The sequence below is a fragment of the Mustela nigripes genome, chromosome 4 (assembly GCF_022355385.1).
Source record: "Mustela nigripes isolate SB6536 chromosome 4, MUSNIG.SB6536, whole genome shotgun sequence".
NCBI classification, from domain to species: domain Eukaryota; kingdom Metazoa; phylum Chordata; class Mammalia; order Carnivora; family Mustelidae; genus Mustela; species Mustela nigripes.
Window position 1 is genome coordinate 157851000 of NC_081560.1, and position 27485 is coordinate 157878484.

The 27485-nt window shown below is 39.4% G+C and overlaps 1 protein-coding gene across 3 annotated transcripts in view; it reads right to left on the reverse strand.

The window, feature by feature from the left end:
• IDE (insulin degrading enzyme) overlaps positions 1–27485 on the reverse strand; it is a 129671-nt gene that overhangs the window by 19876 nt on the left and 82310 nt on the right. For 2 of the 3 annotated variants that reach the window (XM_059398143.1, XM_059398142.1), the window contains exons 11-16: positions 25641–25744; positions 17285–17387; positions 14579–14701; positions 7474–7556; positions 3880–4024; positions 1253–1363 (exon numbers count right to left, since the gene is read on the reverse strand). In XM_059398143.1, the coding sequence (XP_059254126.1) occupies positions 1253–1363; positions 3880–4024; positions 7474–7556; positions 14579–14701; positions 17285–17387; positions 25641–25744 (669 nt within the window). Of the gene's footprint in view, positions 1–1252; positions 1364–3231; positions 3377–3879; positions 4025–7473; positions 7557–14578; positions 14702–17284; positions 17388–25640; positions 25745–27485 lie in introns of all 3 variants that reach the window. The other variant, XM_059398145.1, reaches the window with a different exon arrangement.

Genomic DNA, 27485 nt, shown 5'->3' on the forward strand with positions numbered 1-27485 from the left:
TTATTTATCAGAGGGAGAGAGGGGGAGAGAGCAAGCACAGGGAGACAGAATGGCAGGCAGAGGCAGAGGGAGAAGCAGGCTCCCTGCTGAGCAAGGAGCCCGATGTGGGATTCGATCCCAGGACGCTGGGATCATGACCTGAGCCGAAGGCAGCTGCTTAACCAACTGAGCCACCCAGGCGTCCCAAATCAACTATAATCAAACTTTATTCTGCATAAATCCTGTGTTACTGGGATATAGGAATATTTGCTTCTTTCTCCTTTTTGAATTTAGAATGGGGCTTACTCAAATATTCTCTGAACCTTTAATTTAAAGGCATGCTTTTTCTTTATCTGGGCTGCTGCTTTATCCACAGCATCTGACACGTATTCTAAGTGTTCTCCCTGTGGGACATCTTTCAACCCTCAGAAAGTCATCCCCAGTTTTCAGGGCCTGCATCTCTTGGTGTCCTTGGATTCTGTACCATAAGGACATTCCAAAAGTCTGTATAAGCAAGCAGCAAGTCCACCTACATATGCAAAATATTGCATCTTCATCCAAAAACTACATTTGAAAATGGTGATTTTTCTTTTCTTTCTTTCTTTTTTTTAAATTAATTTATTTGAAAGACAGAGATCACAAGTAGGCAGAGAGGCAGGCAGCAAGATGGGGGAAGCAGGCTCCCCGCCAAGCAGAGAGCCCAATGGGGGGCTCAATTCCAGGACCCTGGGATCATGACCTGAGCCGAAGGCAGATGGTTAACCCACGGAGCCACCCAGGCGCCCCAATGGTGATTTTTCTTTTGGTGTACAATTAAGGTCACAGTTTGGCTTTTAAAACTGTTATCTATCCCATGTTTCCATTATCAGGCCAACTATGAGTTGAGTTTAACTGGAAGACACCTTGAGCCTAAATAGTCTGCACTCATGTGACAAGGTTCTCATGACAAGTAGACCTCAGTCTGAAGAATCATGCGTCCTTCTGAAGTGGAGGGGGGATGAAAGTTTCAAGGGGTCTCTCACTGCTACTAGGTCTACCTCAGGCTTCTCTCTGAAGGTCAGTGCCACAACATCCCCAGCTCTTGAGGGTCAGGTGTCCCCGAGTCATCAGGGGTCACTTCTGGGTAGAGGAAAGGACTTAGCAAAGACAGAGTGAGAGGACTGCCATAGGGTTAGCAGTGCTTTCCCTCCTCTCCTCTTAAAAATGTTCGAAATAAGGCGAAATTATCACCTTATGAACAACAAGATTACAAAAGTGAGTTCAGAAAACTTACTGCCTCTTTGATAATTTCAAATCTTTTCTCATCAATCTCAAAAGTAGCCATTTTCTCAATAATCTTCTTTAGCAAAATCGGCTGCTTGTCATTGTAACCTTTCACCGAGAGCTACAAAAAAGAGTTCAGAGTATTAGAAGTCTAAAAATATCACAAAAAAACCTTCCAAATAAACACTTTAAGCTTGATTTTTAAACACTGAGAAAATCCAAAGCCAGGTATATTAAAATAAAAGTGAAAAAGAAATTCAACTAATTTATGTTCTCATAAATATAATTTAACTTAGGAAGAGAACATCTTTATTTACATCTTTATTTACTAATAACCCAAAAGCCTAATTTTGTTATTCTTAAACAAAGGCAATAATTGGAAAACTCACCTGATGCAAGATTACAGCAGAACATACCACATCATCAAAATTCAAGTTCTCATTAAATCAAAATTAACTGCAGAATGTGTTTTAAGTTTAATCTTCAAAAATAACTTCTAAGGAATGCCAGGCTTAACGTGGGTTTTAGAGACGTGGTAAGAAGGTAAAAATCACCAGTAGTTATCATCTAGTGAACTGTTAGGAATGTCTCAAAATTGTTTATATTTAAATATTTTTTTAAAATCATCTTTGGTGAAATCAGACAGCCCCAATTTTGTGTGTGGGCATTTTGCCATTTTTGTCATTCAGTGTTGCCGGAAAAGGATCCGTATGTCTCACCACTTGCTTGTTTGATGAGCTCTCCTGATGTATCAAAAGCCAATGGCAAAACAGATGTACTATGAAGACACACTGTACCATCAGGATTTTTGCCTTGGGACATTTTATTTTAATAGTCTTCAAAAGCTAACACTAGAAAAGCAGGGGCTACCTATTGTACTTCCACACGGTGGCACCCACAGCAATAGAGGACCTACTGCAACTGAAGAACTATGAAAGCCTCTACCTTACACAGAATGATAGGCAAGAATCGCAGGAGTGAAGGCTATTATTGACTATGGAGGCCACCTCATGTGGAACTAGATTTACAATGAGCAGAAAGCTCATATTATCATGAATTACAAATGACCCATTTTAATGGTAATATGCTACTAAAACTCAAGAGCAAAAAATAAACAATAGATTATTACTTTTCTATTTGGAATTTTTGATCTCTGAGCTTCAAATTTCCCTAGACTCTGAAAATGGTTAGTTATGTACATACTTACACATTAAATGAAAGCTACCAGAAATTTTACTTGTGGGGGGGCGGGGGGAAGCACTGCAAAATAAAAATTTTAAAACCCTAAAACCTTTTGTATAAGAATCGATAAAGAGGAGTACAGAGTACACAGCACATGCTCTCATTTTAGCTGTTACTAAAACGTACAATATTTTTTCAATAACAGTGAAGATGAATGTGTGCCATGGAAGGAATGTTAATTTGGAAATGAGAAAGAAGTTGAAACACATCAGAAATAGTTTCAGGGAAAAAAATCAAGTTATATTTTGGGATGTTTTTAATAATGATTATTTTAAAACACACTTAAACGTAGTTAATGGTGCACACTACAAAATAAATTAAATGAAAACATCAAATGTACTTGAACACAGGAGCTTTCTATTGCTGTCAGCAAAAATAAAAGAAGCTTATATAGGAGTAAAATTCAAGCACCACAACAGTAACTACAGGTATCTTTCACTTATGGATGTTAATACACACAAGCACATGGGAAGAACAACATGCTTTCAGAATTAATATGTTAAACATTTCAAGCAGAGGAACATGCAAATAAATGTAGCACACATACATGTTCACAAATTGCACTAAACTCTACTGAATCATTCATTAGTGGAACTACTACTAATTTGAGTTCTTCAATCATTAAAAAGGTGCAAGGAAAAAACCATCAATCTTCTTGTTTAAAAATGCAGAAGTTAATAGTTTTCCCAAGCTCAACATAACGCTTAAACGGTGTGGCGCCTTTTCTTTGGTTTTCATTTTACTTACAAGTATTGCATTCATCCCTGATGCAATGCCATAGCTCAAACCTGAGAGGCGTGCTGCATATGTATACTCTTTTAAATCATCCTTCAATAACCTGATAAACAGGTATGTCATGTTGCAATGGAGAGGATCAGCATAAATGTAGCGACTAACAAAAAGAAAAACAAAAGAAATGCTTTGATACCTCAGGCAGTGGCATGGTAATGAAGAAACATGACCGAAGAGTATGGATATGCAGCCTCATGATCTGAATGTCTAGGGAAACAGAATCAGCCAACCTTATGTTTTACAATGGCAGGAAGACATTATTCTGTTGTGAAAGACCGAGTTTTCACATAGAGAATGGGTGAGATCTAAACCTCAATCAGGGTCCCATTTTGTTTGAGGAGAAAAATACGACGATCTGATGAAAGATGTTAAAAAAAAAACAAAAACAAAAACAGAAATCAAGGAAAATTTGCATAATGTGAATGAAATCACTGAATACTTAGAATAAGAGCTAACTGAAAAATTAAATGATGAGAAAATATGATTAGCCATAAATATTTTTTTAAAAAGAAATTAAACTCATACCCTCAATCAAAAACGCTTCCATCAAATCAATATAAAAAAATGTTGATGAGTGGAAGGCTCTAAGACGTGGGTACTTACATACATCCCATAGATGGTATTTTGGAGGTCATAGCTCAAGCCTGCTAGCTCTGCTGCATATGCATACTCGTTGAGTGAGTCTTTGAGAAGCTCAAGGTACAAATAGGCCATGTTACAGTGCAAGGGGTCCACATAAGCAAATGGGCTGGAAGAAAATGTTGACAGTAAAATAGCTGATTTATTACTTCCCAATGTGATGGGGCCTTTCGAGATGGATCAAGAAACTGAACATCGGTTAATATCATTTCCTGAAGATATGGTTTGAATTCTTGAGTCTGTTCTTCTCGGGAGCCAAAAAAAATACAAGATGTCTGAAAAAGAAGCCTGAAGTATGCCATGTGTTCTGGTGGTGCCGAGGAGGGAGAAGCGATTGTTTGCCCCAGATGGTGTGGGGTCAGACTGACAAATTAGAAATGCAGGTAAGGAATGGGGACAGGCCAAAAGGCATGCCTGTGTTGAGGATGAAAGGGCAAGGCATGCTGGGGTGCCTGGCTGACTCAGTTAGAAGTCACATGACTCCTGATCTTGGGGTCATGAGCTCCAGTCCCACACTGGCTACTTAAAATGAAAAAATAAATTAAAAAAACAAAACAAAAACAAAGGAGGCATGGCCAACAGAGCTCATCTGGCATTTAATGTCCTCCTCCCTTTAAGCAAGCCATACTCTGGGTGGACATGAGTATGAGACTGAGAAGTTTGTGTGCTGTGATTTTTGAACTTAAACAGGAAAAACGAATACCTGAGAAATGTTAGCTCATATCTGAGTTCCCCCACAAACCAATAAAGCTACAGCACTGTGAGTAAAATAATTGATAATTCCCACCATATAACTACAGACAGAGCTAGGAAAAAATATTAAAATTAAAAAAAAAAAAAAAACTTAAATGAAGAAGAGCAACCAACATGAGGAAACAATCAGAGAGTGCAAAAGCTAAACAGGACCACAGTGATCCCCTAACTTAAATCATTTCCCAAATAAGAAACATAGCTTTCTGCATGTCGCCTTGGCTGGTAGTGGCAAAATTAGGATTCAAATGCAAGTCAAGTGACAAAGTCATTTGATTATATGACACTGCTTACCTTTATGACAAATAAAAGTCATTCTCTCAACAAATGTGTAGCACATGCTTACTACTGTAATACATGGAAGCAGGTATGACTCAGAAGAGCCTACTGCTAGACCTTTCTCTAGGTACTGGGAATAAAATCAGGCAAAGCCACTGACCTGACAGTTTAATAGTCTAGTTGGAGGAGAGAATAAATCCTAATATATGAAGTGGGGATAGTGTTATGAAAAATTTAAGCAGGGTAAGAGGAATAGGATTGAAGGGCGGTGGTAGTAAGGTGGGATGATTGCTAATTTACATAAGATAATCAATGCTGGGGCGCCCGGGTGGCTCAGTGGGTTAAAGCCTCTGCCTTCGGCTCAGGTCATGGTCTCAGGGTCCTGGGATCGAGCCCCGCATCGGGCTCTCTGCCCAGCAGGGAGCCTGCTTCCTCCCTCTCTCTCTGCCTGCCTCTCTGCCTACTTGTGATCTCTGTCTGTCAAATAAATAAATAAAATCTTTAAAAAAAAAAAAAGATAATCAATGCCTCTCTCATAAGGTGACACCTGGGCCTAGACCTGAAGGAAGCAAAGGAACACGCTCTGGGTATATCTGGTTGGGTGGGTCTGGTTGAGGAAACAGCCAGTGCAAAGGACCTGAGCCCAAGGTGCCTGCTTGGCTTGTTTGGCAGCAAATTAAAGTTTCACTCTATCTGTAGCACAGTAAATATAGCCAATATACTGATGGAAAAGGCAACAATTTTGTCAAACCAGATAATGAAGCAAAAATAGAAGAAGCTTAGCCACTAAGAACTAAAATCAAAGAGAAAATTCTGTAACTACATAAACATTCTCCATCTGGAAAATCTAAATGGATGCTCTGTCACTGTTTTTAAAGTACTGTATTATATACATGACAATTACAGTACTGTATATAGTACAATTAAAGTACTGTTTTATATACATGACACACTTCCTTCTTTAGGCAAACAACAGCTCAGAAACTCAGAGCACAATTCACAAAAGCAAAATTATCAAATAAAAGAGAATATAGGAAGGACTCAGACCCACAGGCATCTATGTGCCAATCTCAGGTGGAAGTGAAAAGCCAGAAAAAGCCAAGTCTGGGAGCTCAGAGCCATATGGCTCAAGCTTAGAACGCAATTGCAAAAAGTGTCCTAAAATGCTGCATGCACAGCAGCTGCGCTGGTGAGCTCTAAGAAAACATGATTCAATCGCAATGTTCAAACTCTGGTTCACTTGTTAATTAAAAAATAGTATTATTTTGTATTCAGGTGCTGTATGCTCAGAGTTTTAAAAACTGTATCTAAGAATGGATAATATAACCCAGTTTCTGAAAATACTAAAAGGTGTACACACACAGAAAATGTCTTGAAGAATACATAAGAAACCTAACAGTGTGAACTCCAGGAAGAGCAGAACACGGAGAGAGGAAATTTCGGGAAGCAAAACAATCAAATGGTCTCTCAAAAGGTAAAAAAATTCATAATCATATAAGTCAAATGGGAAAGTGGTGACAAGCTGCTTGGAATGCTACAAATATCACTCTGAATATCAAAAAATAAAACCAGTTTTGTAATACTCTCTATCAACACCAAGCCATAGCCAGACAGCTCAAGTTTAGTGTGAGAAGTTTCTCAGGAAGTTCCAGACTAAGTCCATGAATCTTCTGCTATAAAATAGAATGTTTACATCCACCTGCAAGCTCAGCTGTATATGTTGGTGAAATACTAATTTTCTATTTAGAGTTTCTTTTTCCCTATTCCAAAACATTTAAAAATGCATTTAGTTTTAATTTCAAGTCAAGTAGATCAAATAAAAATTAATGAACATTATTATGTGATGACAGATTTCATAAACACACACCACTGAATTTTAAATAAAAAATTAAGTATGAACTCACAAAGTAAAATTTGAACTGGATGGTACACTGTACTATACAAATAAATAAAAGGAGACAGAGATGAGCTGCAGATTTATATTGTGAAATCATTCCAACAGTAGTATTCATAAATGTTACTAAACATGTTCTTCCTTTTTAATTAAATCATTTTTACATGGCCATGCCAAGAACAGAGAAAACAGTATCTAAGGGCTTCAGACATGTAAAGGCTGGAAAGGACTCCAAACGGTTTAGTAACTACCACCTCCTCCTCTGGGCAAGTTTCAGAAATACAAAACTGAAGCTACAACAGAAAACACCCTCAATTACTTAACCTTTCCTGAATGACATTTCTGGGTGAGTCTACAACCTCCCCAGGATCCAAAGTTTTGAAGGCTAGGAAGGTCCTCAAGGTGGCTAACATAAATCATGTCAGTTAAAGGGTATGCTCACCAGTGCAAAGGAAGACTTGACAACCTTGACTTTTACAATATCCCTTACCAGCAGCAGCCCTCCCTGGTCCAGGCTATGTAACTCTAGTTCCTTCCATTTCTACACATGGGTCCTCCCGGAAGCAAAGAAAACTTTTAGGAATGAGATTGTTGATTTTTATAAGAAACTGTGTAGCTAGATTCATTTAACATACCTGAAAAATTCAAAGTTGAGACAAGCCTTTGGCAAGAAAAACTTATCATCTTGTTTGAACCAGAGTTTGCTCATAGCTGTATCCTGTGATGGAGAAACAATTTGGTTAATAAAAAAATATGGGCATATTCGGCAAAAAGCTCAAACTACTCTTCAAGAGTAGGATAGAGGCAATGTTGAGTTTCATGGCCTTGAAGCATACTCAGAGGGTCACCAGGTGGGAAGGTGTAGAGAGAAAACTGCTGATTCTAGCAGCAGAGAGAAATCACCCTTCCGTTCCCCCTTGGTGAGGGAAAGAGGGACATAGCAGAGGAAGAGACAGACTGGAGAAGCCAATACCAACTATCCTATTCTTGCCTTTCTGAACACTGGGAGGCAGATGCAGGAGTCCCTAGCAGGGTGCGGTTGCCAGCCTCCAAGGTAGGCCACAGCAACTCCTGCCTAAGGGCATTTACCTTCCTGTAAAGTCATCTCTCCCACAATGAACCAGGACTGGTCTATGCGAGCACAGACTAGGACAGAAGCGATGGCATGGTACCTCTGAGATTAGGCTCTAAAAGACGTCGTGGCCTCCATCTTGTTCACCCACTTTTCTCTCCTGAATCACTCACTTTGGAGGAAGCCAGCTTCCAGGTCAAGCAACTCTACTGAGAGGCCCATGTGGTAAAGAACTAAAGGCCTGCCAACAACCACACAACTGAATTTAGAAGAAAATCCTTCAGCCTTTATTGAGCTTTAAGAGGCTGAAGGCCCAGCCAACAGTTTGACTATAACCTAATAAGACACCCTGGGCCAAAATTACCCAACTAAGTCACTTCCAGATTCCTGACACTCAAAAACCACATGGAGATAAATGTTTTAAGTTCCTAACTTTTGGAGGAATTTGTTATGTAGTAATACATAACACAACCAAAGATGAACAAATAAGCCACTACTTTAATTCTCCATTTCACCCATACTGTATTAAAAACTCTTGAAACTCTTACAAGAGTTAGAAATGTTCTCCTTAGTTTAGTTTGAGAAGACCTATTTAAAACAAACAACAAATAATAGGAGAGGTAAGTAAATAAGATTTCTCCTTGAATAACCTAACCTATGACTCATTAAAAGGTCATTTTTTTTTCTCTTCAAGCTCTTAATTTAAATTCTAGTTAGTTAACGTATAGTGCAATATTAGTTTCAGGAAAATTCAGAGATTCATCACTTACATACAACACCCAGTCAGTGCTCATCATAACAAGTGCCCTCCTTAATACCCACCTCCCTCTGTTAATCCTGTTTGTTCTCTAAGAGTCTCTTATGGTTTGTTTCCCTCTCTCCTTTTTTCTTTTTTTCTTCTCCCTCCCCCCATATGTTCATCTATTTTGCTTCTTAAATTCCACATGTGACTGATATCATATGGTATCTGTCTAACTTCTTTCTCTTAGCATAATACACTCCGGTTCCATCCACACCATTACAAATGACAAGATTTCATTCTTGTTGATGGCCAAGTAATGTTTCATTGTTTATATATGCCACATCTTTATCCATTCATCAATCAATGGGCATTTGAGCTCTCTTCATAGTTTGGCTAGTGCTGAAATGCTACTATAAGTATCATGGTGCATGTATCCTTTTGAACCTATATTTTTGTAACCTTTGGGTAAATACCTAGTAGAGCAATTGCTGGATGGCAGTGAATGATTCTTTAAATGTACTGTTGCTAGTATCTTGAGAATTTTTGCATCCATGTTCGTCAGGGATAATGGCATATAATTCTCCTTTTTAATGGCATAAAATTCTTCTCTTTGTCTGGTTTTGGGATCAAGGGCTAGCTTTGTAGAAGAGTTTGGGAGTTTTCCTTCCATTCTATTTTTTGGAACAGTTTGAGAATAGGTATGAACTCTTCTTTTAAAGAAGAGTAGAATTCCCCTAGAAAGCCATCTGGCCCTGGACTTTTGTTTGTTGGGAGATTTTTGATTACTGATATAATTTCTTTGCCAATTATGGGTCTGTTCAGATTTTCTATTTCTTCCTGTTTCAGTTTTGGTAATTTGTATATTTCTGAGAATTTATCCATTCCATCCAGATTGTCCAGTTTGTTGGCATATAACTTTTCATAATATTCTGATTATCTGTGTTTCTGTGGTGCCAGTTATCATCTCTTTCTTCATTGTTTAAATTTATTTGGGTCATTTCTCTTTTCTTTTTCATAAGTCTGACTATAGGTTTATCAACTTTATTGATTCTTTCAAAGAACAAGCTCTTAGTTTTGTTGATCCATTCTGATTTTTTTGTTTGTTTCTATATCATTTATTTCTGCTCTAATCTTTACTATTTCCCTTCTTCTATTGGCTTCAGGCTTTATCTGCTGCTCCTTTTCTAGCTCCTTTAGGGGTAAGGTTAGCTTGTTCATTTGAGACTCTTCCTGCTGCTTCTTCTTCTTTTTTTTTTAGACTTTTCCTGCTTCTTGAGGAAGGTCTGTATTGCAATATGTTTTCCTCTTAGGACTGCCTTTGCTGCAACCTAAAAATCTTGGACTATGGTATTTTTTTCTTTTTGATTATTTTTATTGATATATAATGTATTATTTACCCTAGGGGTACAAGCCTGTGAATCATCAGGCTTACATATTTCACAGCACTTACCATAGCACATACCCTCCCCAATGTCCATAACCCAACTACCCTCTCCATACCCTCATTCCTCCCAGCAGCCCTCAGTTTGTTTTGAGAGATTAAGAGTCTCTTATGGTTTGTCTCCCTCCCGATCCCATCTTGTTTCATTTTATCCTTCAGACTAGGGTATTTTCATTTTCAGTTGCTTCCATGTACTTTTTTATTTCTTCTTTAATTTTCTGGTAACCCATTCATTCTTTTAGCCGGATGTTCTTTAACCTCCATGTATTTGTGGTCATTCCAAATGTTTTCATGGTTGACTTCAAGTTTAAAGCACTGTGCTCTGAAAATATGCATGGAATGACCTTGATCATTTTATACTTCTTAAGGGCCAATTTGTGTGTGATCCAGTATACGATCTATTCTAAAGAATGTTCCACATACACTAGAAAACAATGTGTATTCTATGTTTGAGGATGAAATGTTCTGAATAGATGTTAAGTCTGTCAGGTCCAATGTGTCATTCAAAACCATTATTTCCTTGATTTTCTGCTTAGATGATCTGTCCACTGCTCTATAAGTGGGATGTTACAGTCCCCTACTATCGTTGTTTGATTATCAATGACTTTATATTTGTTATTAATTGATTTATATATTTGGATGCCCCTAAACTGGGGGCATAAGTATGTGCAACTGTTAAATCTTATTGATGGATAGATTCATTAAGATATAATGCCCTTCATCCCTTCTTAAGTCCTTGTTTTAAAATCTAGTTTGTCTGACATAAGCATGGATACTCTGGCTTTCTTCTGACATAAATTAACCTGAGAAGTGGTTCTCCATCCACTCACTTTCAATCTGCTGTTGTCTTTAGGTATAAAATGAGTCTCTTGTGGAGTGCCTGGGTGGCTCAGTTCATGATCTCAGGGTCCTGGGATCAAGCCCCACATTGGGCTCCCTGCTCAGTGGAAAGCCTGCTTCTCCCTCTCCCACTTCCCCTGCTTGTGTTCACTCTCTCGCTGTCTCTCTATCAAATAAATAATTAAAATCTTTTAAAAATAGTAATAATAAATAAAATGAGTCTCTTGTAGGCAGCATTTGGATGCATCTTGTCTTTTTTTTTTAATCCATTCTGATACCCTATGTCTTGTGATTGGAGCATTTAGTCTGTTTACATTCAGAGTAATCATTAAAAGCTATGAATTTAGTACCATTGTATTACCTGTAAGGTCATTGTTCCTGTAGATTTTCTGTTCCTTTCTAGTCTTTGTTACTTTTGGTCTCTCTTTCCTTCTCAAAGGGTCCCTTTAATATTCCTTGCAGTGCTGGAACTCCTTTAGTTTTTGTGTGTCTGGGAAACTCTTTACCTCTCCTTCTGTTCTGAATGACAGCCTTGCTGGATAAAGTATTCTTAGCTGCATATTTTTCCCATTCAGTACATTGAATATATCCTGCCGTTCTCTTCTGGTCTGCCAAGTTTCTGTGGACAGATCGGTTGCAAATCTGATTTGTAGGTTAAGGACTTTTTTTCCGTTGCTCCTTTTAGAGTTCTTTCCTTGTCTGTGTATTTTGTGAATTTGACTATGATTTATATAGGTGATGCCTGGCCTTTGTTGAATTTAATGGGAGTTCTCTGAGCTTCTTGGATTTCAATATCTGTATCCTTCCCTGGATTAGGAAAGTTTTTAGTTAATTTGTTCAAGTAAACTTTCTGCCCCCTTTTCTCTCGCATCATCTCTGGGGCTCTTATGATAGGAATGTTATTACATTTTAAGAAGCTTCTGAGTTCCCTAAGTCTACCTTCATGATCCAATACCTTTCCCTCTTCTTTCAGCTTCATTATTTTCCATAATTCTATATTCTATATCACCGATTCATTCCTCTGCTTCATTCATTCTTATTGTTATGGCATCCATTCGGGTTTGCGTCTCAGTTATACCATTTTAATTTCGGTCTGACTAGATTCTAGTTCTTTTATCTCTACAGTAAGGAATTCTTTAGTGTCTTCTATGCTTTTTTCAAGCCCAAGTAGTATTCCTATAATTGCTGTTTTAAATTCTAGTGCAGAGGTGCCTGGGTGGCTCAGTTGGTTGGGCTTCTGCCTTCGACTCAGGTCATAATCCTGGAGTCCCAGGATCGAGCCCTACATCCAGCTCCCTGCTCAGCAGGGAGTTTGCTCTCCCTCCACCCCAACCCCCTGCTCACGTGCTCTCTCTCCTTCTCAAATAAAGAAAATTTAAAAATAAATAAATTAAAGTAAATAAATTCTAGTTCGAACATCTCATTTATATCTGTATTGGTTAAATCCCTCGCTGCTACTTTTATTTCCTGCTCTTTCTTTTGGGGTGAATTCCATCTTGTCATTTTGTCCAGAAAAACAAAAACAAAAACACAACAACAACAAACTAGATCCTAGGTGTGTTTTGGTCTGCCTATCAAAAGAAGCTAGATCCTACTGCCCCTAGAGCTGAAGCTCTGTAGCACTTTATCATCTGTAGAATTGGTACATGCAAGGGGTTTGTGCTAGTCTTCTGGGGGAAGGGCCTGCTGCACTGATTCTCAGGCCTATTTGCCCTTGTAGAAATGCGCCTGCATGGTGGGGGGGGGGGGGTATAATGGCTCTGATCTCTGCTTGATTGTGTGGTTTAGCTCACTGAGGTCAGTCAGTGTTGATGGGGTGGGGGATGGGAAGAACAGGGGATATGGCTCCGCTCTGCTCTCATCTATGCAGCGTATAGCTCGTGCCCACCACTCTTCAGGAAGCCCTCACAGAAGAGCAAACAATCACCCCTCTTGTGCCCTAGCTTCTGTCAAATCCCTGCCTTCTCCCTCTCTGTGTCCAAGCTGTTTTATCTCAGGGCGCAGCTAGGCTTCTAAACTCCAAATTTTAGGGACTCCCGCAGCACCACTTCGTACTGATCCTCTGGGGAAGGATGTCTCCTCACTTTTGCTGTTTGCAGCCAGTCCCAGGAAGGCAGTTGCAGGACTGAGAAGCAGTTCAGAGTTTATAGTAAAGCAGAGCCAAAAGCCTGGTGTCTCCCTGCCCTCAGCTGGTGTCCCTGCTCCAGTGCCTGGGAACAGTGCAGCACATTGGTGCCACCCTTTCTTCTGGCCATGGAGAGGCCTTGCTGTCACTCTGAAATGTACTCCAAAGAAGGGAACTGTTTCCCCCTGCAACCCAGGGGATCCTCAGACTACGTTGTAGTATCTGCCCTCTTTCCCCCACAGGAGCACCACTAAGGCAGGCATGATCCTGGTGGCAGGAGACTTCTAAAACTTCAGATTTTGTGGTCCGATGCTTATAATACCCTGCAGTAGTCTTCCTAAGTAGGGGTCCCTCCCCTCCGCAGCTTCCACAGTTCTTAACTCCCCCAAATCCACTCTCCATAGCCTCTACCTTCCACTGTTCTTGCAGTCCTCAAATTGATTTCTTGGGTGATCAGAATGATTTGATATTTATCTAGATGTGTTCAAGGGACAAGGCAAGCTTAGATTCCCCTACTCCTCTGCCATCTGAATTCCTCCCTTTCTTAAGGAAAAATGATTGTCTAGTTAATAATCTAGATGCTTTTGATAAATTTCAAGTTTCTAAACACTAATTCTTATTTCATTGAGTTGATCTGAATGTTAGGTGCTTTCAAGAAAAGAAAAAGATGTATGTCTTTGGTGGTGAGCTTAGAAAGAGAATTTAGGAAAGAAGATGTGCAGTAATAATTTGATCCATTTTTCTACAAAATCTATTCAAGGTATGAAATAATGAAAAGAGAAAATTCTGAAAAAGAAAAACAAGCCCCATTTCTCAATCACTGCTCTCACTGACTTACTAATTTCCTAAGTTCATTGTTCTTATCAACTTCCTAAAGCCACTCTAAAATATTGAGAGTTAATTTTAAGGGCCGGAAATCCAACAGCTTCCCTTAGATATGCTCTCTTCCAGGGTTTAGAAATTCTCTTTATCTCTAACTTTCATGATGCAGCACATATCAACTTCCTGACTCGGTCCTCAGTGAATATGGAAAGTAGGCCAATAACTTTTAGTAGATTTGTGGTTGTACAAGGTGCCTGGGTGGCTCAGTCATTAAGCATCTGACTTTGGCTCAGGTCATGATTCCAGCATTCTGAGATGGAGCCCCATAAAGGTCTCCCTGCTCAGCGGGAAGACTGCTTCTCTCTCTCCAACTACCCCATGCTTGTGTTCCCTCTCTCGCTATCTGTCATAAATAAATAAAATCTTGAAACAAAAATTGTGATTGTAGTCCAGACTTAACTTTTTTTCTGCAAAGAAAACAATACCCTAGATTCTAAATTGTTTAGTAGTTTGTATGCTTTAACACCTCTAGCCTCTTAATATTCCTTGCAATTATTCTTTCTACAACTTTCGGTAGCTCTTAGGATGTGAGCCCCCAAAACCAACATAGTACCAAATGCAAGAAATCATCTCTCCGGTCTCTTCCAGGTAATAGGTATATTGCCTAAATTTAAAAATCACCCATTCCAACATGTTACCTTAATAAGAGATGGGTACGGTGTCGCTTCTTTTTCTAATGATAAAATCTCAAAATTCGTAGGAATAAATTCATTCTTCGTTGGAAGTTTAAATTTCCCATTCAAGTCAGCATTTTGCCATTTCTGGATGAATAATGAAAAAACACACAAAAGCAATTAAAGTTGGATTCAAAAGTTTAAAACAGTCCTTTTGCTTAATGTCTAGTATTAAGGGGATAAATGTCACACAGCTTTTCTTTTCTACTCCTAAGATCCACTGATGGCTCTTCATGAAACTTGAGCTGTTCTCTCTATTAATCAAGATTTTGTACTTAGTAATCTTTCTTCTTTACATATTTCCAAAATGACTGGCTGAGGTTAAGGGGCAATCTGTGGCTACAGAAAGATGAGAGACTACTTAGTCCATATGAAGATCACATTGGCTCTAGCTCTTTAAAGAAGGAAGAATAATTGTATAGGGATATATTCCTGCAATTGGTAGACAATAGGTCATTTACAGAAGAATAAAACTTCCAGCTACACTAGGTTATTTTTACGCGTAGCCTGAAAACTACTAAGTTTCAGTACTGCTCCTTAGGGCCTGGTCCACAACTGTTCTTAGATGACCATATGAACTTCCAAGTGAACCAGTAATTCAAGCACAAGGTCAAGAACAAGGCAGAGTCTTAAGCCTGGATTGTGCAACAGGGTGGATACAACCTGTAGGTTGGATATGCTCAACGGGCTAGTTCTGAAAGCTCAATGGGACAGATCACAGGTTAGTGATTGTTGGACTCTTATTATAAGACTTCATTATTTAAAAAAAAAAAAAAAAGCCACCAAGTGCCAATAATCCTGGGTTCAGTAATTTGTTCTCCAGATGAACTAGCACAGCCTTGTAGTTTCTGCAGTTCTATTTTGGTCCCTGAGTTTATGTTTTTTGGCACTAAGATAGTGGGGATGTTGGCCATATTGTTTATGAGCAGCAGCTTAAATCTCCCAAATGGCTGAATCAGTGGGGGCTGGGAAACACGTAGTAAATCGTTTCACTGCTAAACTCCCAGACAAATTTGGGTTGTTTTGTTTTTAAAATTAAGTAAGCTCTACACCCAACATGGGGCCTGAACTCACGAGCCTGAGATAAAAAATCTTGGGCTCTACCAACTGAGCCAGCCAGGCATCCCCCAGGTAAATTTGTTTTTAAAAAATTCCCATTCAGGCAGCGCCTGGGTGGCTCAGTCAGTTAAGCATCCAACTCTTGGGTTTAGACTCAGGTCATGATCTCAGGGTCAAGAGATCGAACTCATGTCATGTTCTTTCCCTCCCCTCCCCTTGCCCCTCACTCCACTTGCACACTCTCAAATAAATAAATAAATAAACAAAATCCTTTTTTAAAAATTTGAGGTACGTTTGTTATCAGAGTTTGGTGACTAGAGGTTCTCTTCTGTTTTATGGATTACTTCATGGGAGATCAGCATTCCTCATTGTTTAGCTAAATGAGTATTTTTCCACACAAAGTGGCTCCAGTGATCTCATCCTATGTTGTGAACATGTCAGAGAAGTACCAGTAATGATTTTCTTTTTTTTTTTTTTAAAGATTTTATTTATCTTATTTGACAGATAGAGATCCTAAGTAGGTAGAGAGGCAGGCAGAGAGAGAGGGAGGAGGAAGCCAATCCCAGGAGGCTGGGATCATGACCTGAGCAGAAGGCAGAGGCTTTAACCCATTGAGCCACCCAGGCGCCCCCAGCAATGACTTTCTTAAACTATTTTTTTTTTTTTTCTGTATTACACAGGTACACTTAAGAAATGTCTGTTACTGGGCACCTGGGTGGCTCAGTGGGTTGAGCCTCGGCCCTCAGCTCCGGTCATGATCCCAGGGTCTTGGGATGTAGCCCCACATCAGGCTCCTTGCTTAGCAGGGAGCCTGATTCCCCCTCCCCCTCTGCCTGCCTCTCTGCCTACTTGTGATATCTCTCTCTGCCAAATAAATAAAATCATTTAAAAAAGAAAAAGAAATGTCCATTACTCAAGTTTAAGTATAATCTAGTCAGAGCAAGGCTTTCTGGTGTCTTCCCATGAATAAAGGACACAATCTCAAAGATACAATGACAATGAAAACCAGAAAAGGAAAAAACACTAGACAAGTAGAAAAGATTCAAAAACAAAATCTGGACTACTGACGAATGGGGTAACATACTATCTAAACACGCCTGTTTGAAGCAAATTTTAACTCCCTTACATAGAAAAAAGAGCAACAAGACAACAATATAGCATCTCCTAAATACATATAGCATACAATATAGCATCTCCTAAAGTGAAGACAGTGTGAATCCAGAGTCCGTTCCCACCTGTATACACAGAATGACCATAAGGCCTCTGGAGCCCTTGTTATCTGTCTTTCATGCTCTCTCCTTCATCTCTTCTTGCCTGTTTTCCTCCTCTGTGTACTTTGGACTTCAGTGATCTCTGAGTGCATGAAGCTGGGAGTCTGCTTTCAGCCCTGCTGATCTAACAGACACAAGAGAAGGTGGCCATAGTGCCATTTCTTAATGCAAAAATCTCAGCTCTAGTTCTCCATCTCCTTGTTCATTTTGCTCAGGACAGTACAGAGAGCCGTGGGCCATCACTCTCCATACTCTGGGCTGTGAGTTGGCTGATGTGGAAAGCTCATGCTCTTGTGTGTCCCTTACACATCAAGTTTATTCACAGATGAGCGAACCCTACCTTAATGACTTCATCTGGTATAGCTTCTTGCTTGTACTGGGTTCCGTACCACTCTTCTGTGCGGTCAGTTTTTCCTTCAAAGGACTTGGAAACTATTGCAACCCTAAAGGAAAGTAGAAACAAACAAACAAACACTATAAACCCATGTTATATATATGCATTTATAAAACCTGAATCATGAAAACCTACATAATATCCAAGAGCATGCTAAGACCCAGTAAATCCAATAATGCTTAATCAAAACAGGCAATCAAGTATAGAGGCCTCTGATCACGGTCTCTATTACCCTTTGGCTAGAGCCCTTCGTTTTTAATGTGAAAAACTGCATGCAGGAATCTTGTGGGTAATACTACTGACTAAAATTTTAAAAGAAGAGTAGCTAGGGAAAAAATGGAACCAAGTCAGTTGAAAAATAGTCTTTAAAAAAGCAAAACAAAGTACTCCTTCCCAGGAACAGCTGAGGCCCAGGGTTAACAAAAACAGTAAGAGGGAAAAACAAAAACAAAAACAAAAACAAAAACAAAACACCCTTATTGGCTCATCCAGAGATCCAAAAAACAAAAACATACTTTTATTATTATTTGCTAAGTTTGTGCTCCGTGGTTTTTTTCCTGCCAGAGACTACCATCAACTGTATCTAGTACATGTACATTGGCCTTCTTGCTTCTAGAGGTAAAGAAAACAAGACCAAGAAACACTTGTGCTCTGGTTTATTAAAATCTTTCATTGAGGGCAAGACAGAAACAGCCCAGAAAAAAAGTCAGAAGGAAAAATAAGTTCAGGGAGAGAGGGCAGAGATAAGATGATGTCAAAAGATATGTGAACAGAAGATTACGAGAAGCATAGCAAAAGCAGCTCAGTACCACAGCAGAACCCCTCCCCCTGCAGCATCATCAGGGACATTTCTGCCTCTGTTGCCTCGTAATTATCAAAGTGGGAATCACTGCCATCCTCTCAGCAGACTCAGTGCCAGCCTGGGACCAATCTTATTTGAATCTTGTGGATAAAGAAGCTTTAGGCCAATAGCTTGATGCCTTGCCCCGAGGTCAGTCCTGTCCCTGATCCCACTTCTCCCTTACATCACAATTCAAGTAACAAGGCCTGTATCTTCTCCCACTTGTTCTGATCCATCCTCTCAGAGGTTTGATTCTAGCCTCTGAATGTCCGTCTTGCAGCTGAAAGCCCACTACTTGCAATGAAAACTCCCCTTTACTGAATACCCATCCATTTTCAATGTGTTCCTACTCGTCACTGGACCTTCACAACTTCAGTGCCTGACCATCAGAACCACTGTCTATTTCTTATTTATTCTAGACAAAATACTCTACCTGGCTAGCTGGACTTAGTCCTACTGCCTGTTGTAGGGTAGATAAAAGCAATCTGACTAACCTCTCTGTGAGTATGGCTGACAGATCTCCCAGCTGATGGTATTCCTGATCTGGCCTAGCTGCCTCTGACCACTACCAGTTCGAAAAACGTGCTGAGGAGCTCCTGGGTGGCTCAGTGGGTTAAAGCCCCTGCCTTCAGCTCAAGTCATGATCCCAGGTTCTGGGATCGAGCCCCACATCATGTTCTCTGCTCAGCAGGGAGCCTGCTTCTCCCTCTCTCTCTCTTCCTGCCCCTCTGCCTACTTGGGATCTCTGTCAAATAAATAAATAATCTTTTAAAAATTAAAAAAAAAAAAAACATGCTGGGACGCCTGGGTGGCTCAATTGGATAAGCAGCTGCCTTCGGCTCAGGTCATGATCCCAGAGTCCTGGGATCGAGTCCCACATCGGGCTCCTTGCTCTGCAGGGAGCCTGCTTCTCCCTCTGACTCTGCTGCCACTCTGCCTATGCTCGCTCTTGCTCTCTCTCTCTCTCTCTGACAAATAAATAAATAAAATCTTTAAAAAAAAAAAAAAAACATTGCTGAATAAGAATATATTCCATACCCAGGGAGGAATCATAGGGCTTAATGGATGGAAGAGTTCTGTTACTGTGTCCAGAAGAAGTGTTCATGTTGGCATTTTGAGAATTCCTTTTGAGGGGTATATAAAGGGTGCATATAGAACTCACATGGCCACATGAAGGACACGTAATGTTTGTTAAGGACTTTCTTTCAATACATGGGAGAACCTGCTAAGACCTAAGACTCAGCCCAAGAAAGTGCTTCTACTCTTGCTGACTTCCTAAAAAAATGAATGCGCTAAGTCTCAAGGAGAACTCTGAAAATTGTGTTAGGAAGTAAAATAACTTGGTAGATAGATGGTATTACCATATTCTCTTCCACAAGGTGCCCGATTTTGGACAAGCTTGTTATACTGGTGGCTTTGGTCTCCCTGAATGACAGCCCACGCATCAGAACAATGTACAAGAGATTGATGACAATTCATAAACATTCATGAAGCATTCATTTGGGAGTGGACACAGCCCCTGCAACAAGAGCACTTTCAACTCTGTCCTGAGAGAAAGTGAAAAAGCTCGGGGACAACTGCCAGAGGCTTTGGAGGATGACTTCCGACACAAAATGCAACAGACACTGGCAGCTGCGCAGTAATGCCCAGGTTACAAAGGGGGACATAAAGGGGGACTGGCCAGGTACAATCCTAAGGGATTTAGACAGCTGTCTGCCAAAGTAAAGTGGATGGGTAACATTTGAAATGTTACTCTAAGCAAGTAAGTATGAAATAGATGAACAGTTCCCTCAAACAAGGCAAACATCAAATACTGGCCTAACAAAGAGGGCTATGTTTGCAAAACAAGAATTAGTGTACCACTGAAGAATTTAGAACTGAAACATACAGTGAAAGACAATGTAAAAATAAATTACAGGGCGCAGACCTGTACCCCTGGGGCTAATAATACATTATATGTTAATATAAATAAATAAATAAATAAATAAGTAATAGGGGTGCCTGGGTGGCTCAGTCAGTTAAGCCTCTGGCTCAGGTCATGATCTCAGGGTCCTGGGATCAAGCCCCGAATTGGGCTCTCTGCTCAGCAGGGAGCCTGCTTCCCCCTTCCCCTTTGCCTGCTTCTCTGCCTACTTGTGACCTCTCTGTGTCAAGTAAATAAATAAAAAAATCTTAAATAAATAAATAAAGGTAAGCAAGAGGAATAACAAAAGAGAAACAGCATATACTTATCAAACTTACACCAAAATCTACAAACCAGAGTATAAAAGTGTAAGAGACTTAAGTTAGGAGAAAAAGAAGAGAAAGCACAGTAATCTAAGTATGCCATGGAGAGCTGCAAAATATTTAACTGCAGGAAGCTGAGAGAAACTAGCACAGAGACTGCTGCATCCTTAGACTATCTGCTGGAAATGTAATTATGCTTAAAAATAGTCTTGACAAAAAAATTATTAAAAAAAATAGTCTTGACGAGTTTTTTAAGTGTGTGTATGTGACAATGCTTTTTTTTTTTTTTTTTAAGATTTTACTTATTTATTTGACAGGGAAAGAGAGGGATCACAAGTGGACAGAGAGGCAGGCAGGGGGTTGGAGAGGGAGCAGGCCCCCTGCTGAGCAGAGAGCCCAACACGGGGCTCAATCCCAGGACCCCGAGACCGTGACCTGAGTGGAAGGCAGAGGCTTAACCCACTGAGCCACCCAGGCTATTCTTTAATTCTATCCACAAAGAATTGGCTGCTGATATGGTACTATATGGTCCTTAGAAAAAGGAGAGAAAAGAACTTTTCTTTTCAAACTGAAACTTACAGCAGTGAACTTACAGTGAAACTTACAGCAGTGGGCTAGAATGAATGCCCACTACCAACTTCAAGTCAGCCATTCAGAAATGTTCAGAGGAAATGAACAGCTGTTATGGCTGGACAGGACTCTTTCAGAAACAAGAAACATCCTGACTATAGACAATCAGGAATATGGCTCCCCAGACATGATTCTCATGAGACTTTGGCAAATAATTCCTGAGAGAGCAAAGAAAGACATCCAAGAATGAGGAGAGGCTTCACAGGTAACTGTGATGAATTCAAACAGAATTAGTACAGAGAGTACAGATCTGGCCATCAGAAACTTGGATTCTGGTCCATACTCTGACTCATTTTCTTTGAGATCTTGCCAAAATCACAGTTAAGATCTAAATTAGGCAAGCCTCTGAGCTTCGGTTTCATTACTTTTTAAATAAGGATTCTAAGTAGATGAATTCTATCCTTCCACCGGAAGAATTCTACTGTATCATGATATCAAATCCTATTTCCAAAAAACATGCCTCAAAGAAGAAAAAAAGTACAAAAAAAAATTTATTGATGAGACCCAAAGCCTTAAAGAATTGTAATAGGAAGGCTACAGTGCTGAAGAAATTGAGGTTCGTGAAACATGCTAAAAAAACACTTTTTAAAGGGGTTTCTTAAAGAAAGAAGGAATCAAGAAAGGTTAGGCTAAAGGCTTAGAGAAGTCAACCACCTTTTTTTTGAACCCTTGGTAACTTGAATCTGAAAAAAACACAGTTCTTACCTGGAAGGACCTCATAATCCAACAGGACATAAGACCTAAAGCAAAATGTGATACACTGGTCTTAGGCTGGCAGATGACAGGACTAATAACATCTTATTTATATTGTTTTTAGAAAACACATGGGTTGGGGTGCCTGCGTGGCTCAGTCCATTAAGCAATTGCCTTCAGCTCAGGTCATGACCCCAGGTACTGGGACTGAGGCCCACGTTGGGCTCTCTGCTCAGAGAGGAGCCTGCTTCACCCTCTCTCTCTGCCCCTCCTGCTGCTTGTGCACACTCTCTCCCTCAAATAAATAAATAAAATCTTTAAGAAAAAAGAAAAAACATGGGTCTTTAAACTGCAAAGGTGGACCAAACAACAGAAAAAAGGTGGTCAAAACTCGGGCCAGGATTAATGAGTGAACCAGCCAAGTAATTCAAATGAATTCACATCTCCAGTGCAGATCTCTGATACTTAGGCAACTAACAAATCCCAGAAGAATCACTGCCCACCACCTTTTAAAAATACTGGAGGTGAGGCACCTGAGTTGACTCAGTCGTTAAGCATCTGCCTTTGGCTCGGGTCATGATCCCAGGGTCCTAGAATCAAGCCCTGCATCGGGCTCCCTGCTCAGCAAGGAGCCTGCTTCTCCCTCTCCCACTCCCCTGCTTGCGTTCCCTCTCTCGCTATGTCTTTCTCTGACAAATAAATAAAATCTTAAAAAAAAAAAAAAGAAAGAAAGAAAGAAAGAAATACCAGAGGATGAAAGAAGAGGCAGAAGATGGAGATGGACAAATGTTCTAATTTTCAGAAAGGGAAAGGAGTGGAGCCTAAAAAAGCATAAGCCATAGGCACTGACCTCTCATAAAATTCTAGTGAACTATCAGGCTACCAAACATTTAGACAAGAACACAGTATCCTAGGACCTGCATGGATTCAGCAAGAACTCCTAAGCAAAGATTTACTTATGATTTAAGCAGGGCATGTAACCAAGACCTTATAGCCATATTTGTAGATTTAACTTGGCAAAACGGAAATCCTGGGGGTGCCTGGGTGGCTCAGTGGGTTAAGCCTCTGCCTTCGGCTCAGGTCATGATCCCAGGGTCCTGGGATCGAGCCCCGCATCGGGCTCCCTGCTCAGCGGGGAGCCTGCTTCCTCCTCTCTCTCTCTGCCGCCTACCTCCCTTGCCTGCTTGTGATCTGTCAAATAAATAAATAAAAACTTTAAAAAAAAAAAACGAAAATTCTGTCATATAGTACAACACAGATGAATCTAATAGACATTATGTTAAGTGAAACAAAGATATATTGTATGAGTTCACTGATATTATGTAATAAGTAGTCAAATTCATGAAAACAAAACAGAATGGTGGTTACCAGGAGACGGTAGGAGGGAGAAAAGAGGACTTGTTGGTCAATGGGCACAGTTTCAGTTTTACAAGGTGAAAAAGTTCTGGAGAGCTGCTGCACAATATGAATATATTTAACAATATGAACATAATACTGAATTGTAAACCTAGAAATGGTTAAAACTGTAAATTTCATGTGTTTACCACAACAACAACAAAAATCCTCTGAGCATGTATGTGTGGGCCTATTTCTGGACTCTGTTCTATGCTAATGATTTCTTTTTGATCCTCAGGCCAATGCACAATGTCTTAATTAACATAGATTTATAGTTAGCCTTCAAATCCAGTAGCTTGAGTTCTCCAACTTTTGTTTTTATGTTCAAGGATGTTAGGGCTGGGCACATAGGTGTCTCAGTTGGTTCAGCATCTGACTTTTGGTTTCAGCTCAAGTCATTATCTCAGGATCCTGGGTTCAGGTCCCCAGTTGGGCTCCCTGTCTCTCTCCTGATGCCCTTCCCCCTGCCCCACATCTGCTCTCAATCTAAAATAAATAAATCTTAAAAAAAAAAAAAAAAGGGTGTATGGATAATCCAGGTCCTTTGTATGCCCATAGGTATTTTGGAATCAATTTACCAATTATTGAAAGGAGAAAAGGCTACTAGGATTTTTATTGTGATTACACAGAGCTTCTGAATCAGACTGGAAAAAATTTAATAGCAAGTCTCCTAACAAGGTCTTTAACTTCTTTCAGCACTGTTTCGTAGTTTTGTATGATGAAGTCTTGCTTATCTTTGATTAAATTCATTCCTAGCTATTTTACATTTTTGTTGCTATTGTAAATACTTTTTCTTTCAAGTCTGAAATAATTACAAATTCACAGAAGTTACAAAAATAATACAGGGAGGTTCCATGTACTCTTCACCCAGTTCCCTCAATGGTTACATCTTACATTAATTAGAGTAAAATACCCAAACTAGGAAAACTGTATTTGATAGAATGTGTACACAGAATGAGTTCTATGTCATTTTATCATATTTATCACATTATACAACTACCAATAATATTTCTTTTTTTTTTAAGATTTTATTTATTTATTTGACAGATGGAGATTACAAGTAGGCAGAGAGGCAGACAGAGAGAGAGGGGGGAAGCAGACTCCCTGGTGAGCAGAGAGCCCGATGCGGGGCTCGATCCCAGGACCCTGGGATCATGACCTGAGCTGAAGGCAGAGGCTTAACCCACTGAGCCACCCAGGCGCCCAACCAATAATATTTCTTTTAATTTTCCCATCGTTTGTTGCCAGTACATGTCTGGAAAAATGCAAACGATGGTAACTAGGAAAAAGACATTGATGGAACAGTTCGATCAGAAGGATTTTTCTTCTTCAAAATCTTCAACCAGATTGTTGATTTTATTCATAAAATGACTGTTCCAAAAAACATATTTACTCAATCTCCATGTTCCCAGGAGAATTTTGGAAATACGTGCTTAACAGAGGAGAAAAATAAAAAATGCAAAATATGTGCCCCTTAAATATATTTCTGGTATTATTTCACTTTGGAAAACATGGATGAAATTCAATTTTGAGGCAGAAATATCATAGGATAGTTCATAAGCTCTGTAGGGCTGAACCTCCTCTAATAAGAACACCTTTGTTACTGTGAGAGCTCCTCCAACTTTTCATCTCCTGGTTAATCACTGGTGAGTGAGGCGGCTTTTGAGACTGTAATCCTTACTTCCACTTAAGAAAAAGGAGGGTGTCCTCACTTGTTTATGAAGCCAGATATGTACAGTGATTTGAGTTGGGATGAAGTCAGGTTAAGATGATCTATTACTACATTTTAATCATGATAATGAAATTATGATTATGGTTTTTTTAAAAAATGCTTATTTATTTGAGAGAGAGGGAATGAGTGGGAGAATGAGAAAGAGAGAGAGATGGGGAAGAATCCTCAACAGACTCCCTTCTGCGCATGAAGCCTGATGCAGGCTCAATCCCAGGACCCTGAGGTCAGAACCTGAGCCAAAATCAGGAGTCAGAAGCCCAACCGACTGAGCTACCCAGGCACCCCTTGCTTCATTTTTTCAAAAAAAAACTCTTCATGGTTTTGGGGTGCCTGGGTGGCTCAGTGGGTTAAGCCTCTGCCTTCGGCTCAGGTCATGATCTCAGGGTCCTGGGACGGAGCCCCACATCCAGCTCTCTGCTTAGCGAAGAGCCTGCTTCCCCACCGGCCCCCCACCTGCCTACTTGTGATCCCTTTGTCAAATAAGTAAATAAAATCTTTAAAATAAATAAATAAATAATAAATTAAAAGTCTTCATGTTTTAGAGGTCCTTCCTAAAAATAATCTAGAGTGGAGGAAAAATGAGTGAGGAGCAGTGTTTGAAGATAACAAAGGCTGGTCATGTTTCGATTTGCTGATGTTTGGTATTGCTTCACTATACTATTCTTTCTACTTTAATCATGCTCCATAACAAGTTTAAAAGCGATTTATTCACAGTTCCAAATTTTCAGCTTCTAACCATTATTGAAAATATAGTACATAGCAGTAAAATCTATAGAGTGACTCACCGGACATTTTCTGGTCTGAGTTTGTCGAGAACCATCTCTATTAAGTCAGGTCTAAATTCTTCCAGTAAATATTCAGCTGTGAGCACTTCTTCTAGGGGATAATACTTATTAAAAGGAAAATAAATAGATAAATGAAATGTGCAAGGCTACTACAGAGTTTAACTTATTAAAAGCAAACAAATCTCTAATACTTAAACCCATTATTTTACATTCTCCCCCCTCCCCCCATCCTCCTTCAACTAAATTTTACTCAGCTGGAAAAATTTCCTTTTTCTTTCTTACCACACTTGAAGCAGTTTCCTATTGCAGGATGATTTTGCAGTTAATCCCCAAATACATTTACATTATTGAGAGCAAAATCACAATTTTGGGGGGGAAAAGTGTAATATTTCTGGCTAAAAACTGAATCCTTGTTAATGAAGAAAATTTGATAATGAAATGCTAACACCTGTAGGATTCTTACCATAAGGTACATACATTTTTACAAATAGAATTTCCTCTCAAATTTCTATGAATGAAATTAGAGAAGCATTTAGAAAGGTGCTGGGGGAGGAGTGGCTTTTTATTAGTAAGAGCAACTTCCAATATTCTGAGACAGACTGAGTCACTTGTTCAACAAATACTTAACAAACATCTACTCTGTGCCAGGCAAGACAGATGATGTCCCTGCTCCCTAATGAGCTTATATTCCTTTTATTTATTTTGGTATAAAATAATGCAGTTAATAATAACAATAATTCATTTGGGGATTAAGACTCAAGGCTGAACTAAAATACAGAACAATGAACATGTAAGTTAGGAGAGGGAGTGACCAGAGTTTTAAGGTTTTGGTTTTTTTTATTCCAGTTTGGTTAACATAGAGTGTTACATTAGTTTCTGATGTACAGTAATTCAACAATTCTATATTATTGCTCAGTGTTCATCAAGGTAAATGCACTCTTAATCCCCTTCACTTACTGGACCCAAGGAGCTTATATTCTAATTAGGAGGGAGGCAGACAATAAACAAATTGTGTTATTATAGTGATAGGTGCTATGAAATGCAAAGGGGCGGGACATGACTGAGAGGTCAGGGAAGGTCTCTGTGAGGAAGACACAGTTAAGTGGAAGCCCAAATAAGAACCAAGCCATGCAAAGACAAGAGAGAGAAGAGTTCTAGGTAGACAAAACAGCTAATGTAAAAGGTTCCACGAGGGAGAATAAACTTAACACTTGAAGATTAGGCAAGCAGGCAGCCAGTACAGCTGGAGGGGAAAGAGAACAGGGAGATGGGTTGGGGAGTCATATAGAACATGGTTAGAGAGTCAGGCAGATCACTTTGTAATCCAACATGACATTTTGGATTTTATTCTGATAGGAAACTACTGAAGGATTACACAGAGAAGACAAACAATCTGATTTGGGTTTTCAAAATATTACTGAGGCTGAAAAAATAAACTATAGTGTGAAACAAGAGGGAAAACAGAGATCCCAGGTAAGAGATTATAATGGTAGTCCAGGCAAGAAATGATGGTAGCTCAGACTAGGGTAGTAGCAACAGAAATAGAGACCAGTAGATGATCTATATAGCTTTCACGCAATCAGCAACTGATACATTGTGGAATTGAAAAATATTTAAAATATTTAAATCCAAGAAACAAAATCCCTCTGTAACGAAAAATATTATAGATGATAATTTTTAGGAAGATGAAAATTAAGATTTTAAGCATGGTTTGACATCAAAGTTTGCCAGGTTGCCACAACATCTGAAATTTTATACTACAGTTCCCATTTTTATCATTCATGTAGTACTGAAGGTAATATATGCAGGATCACAAATATACTCTATATACTAATGTATACATAA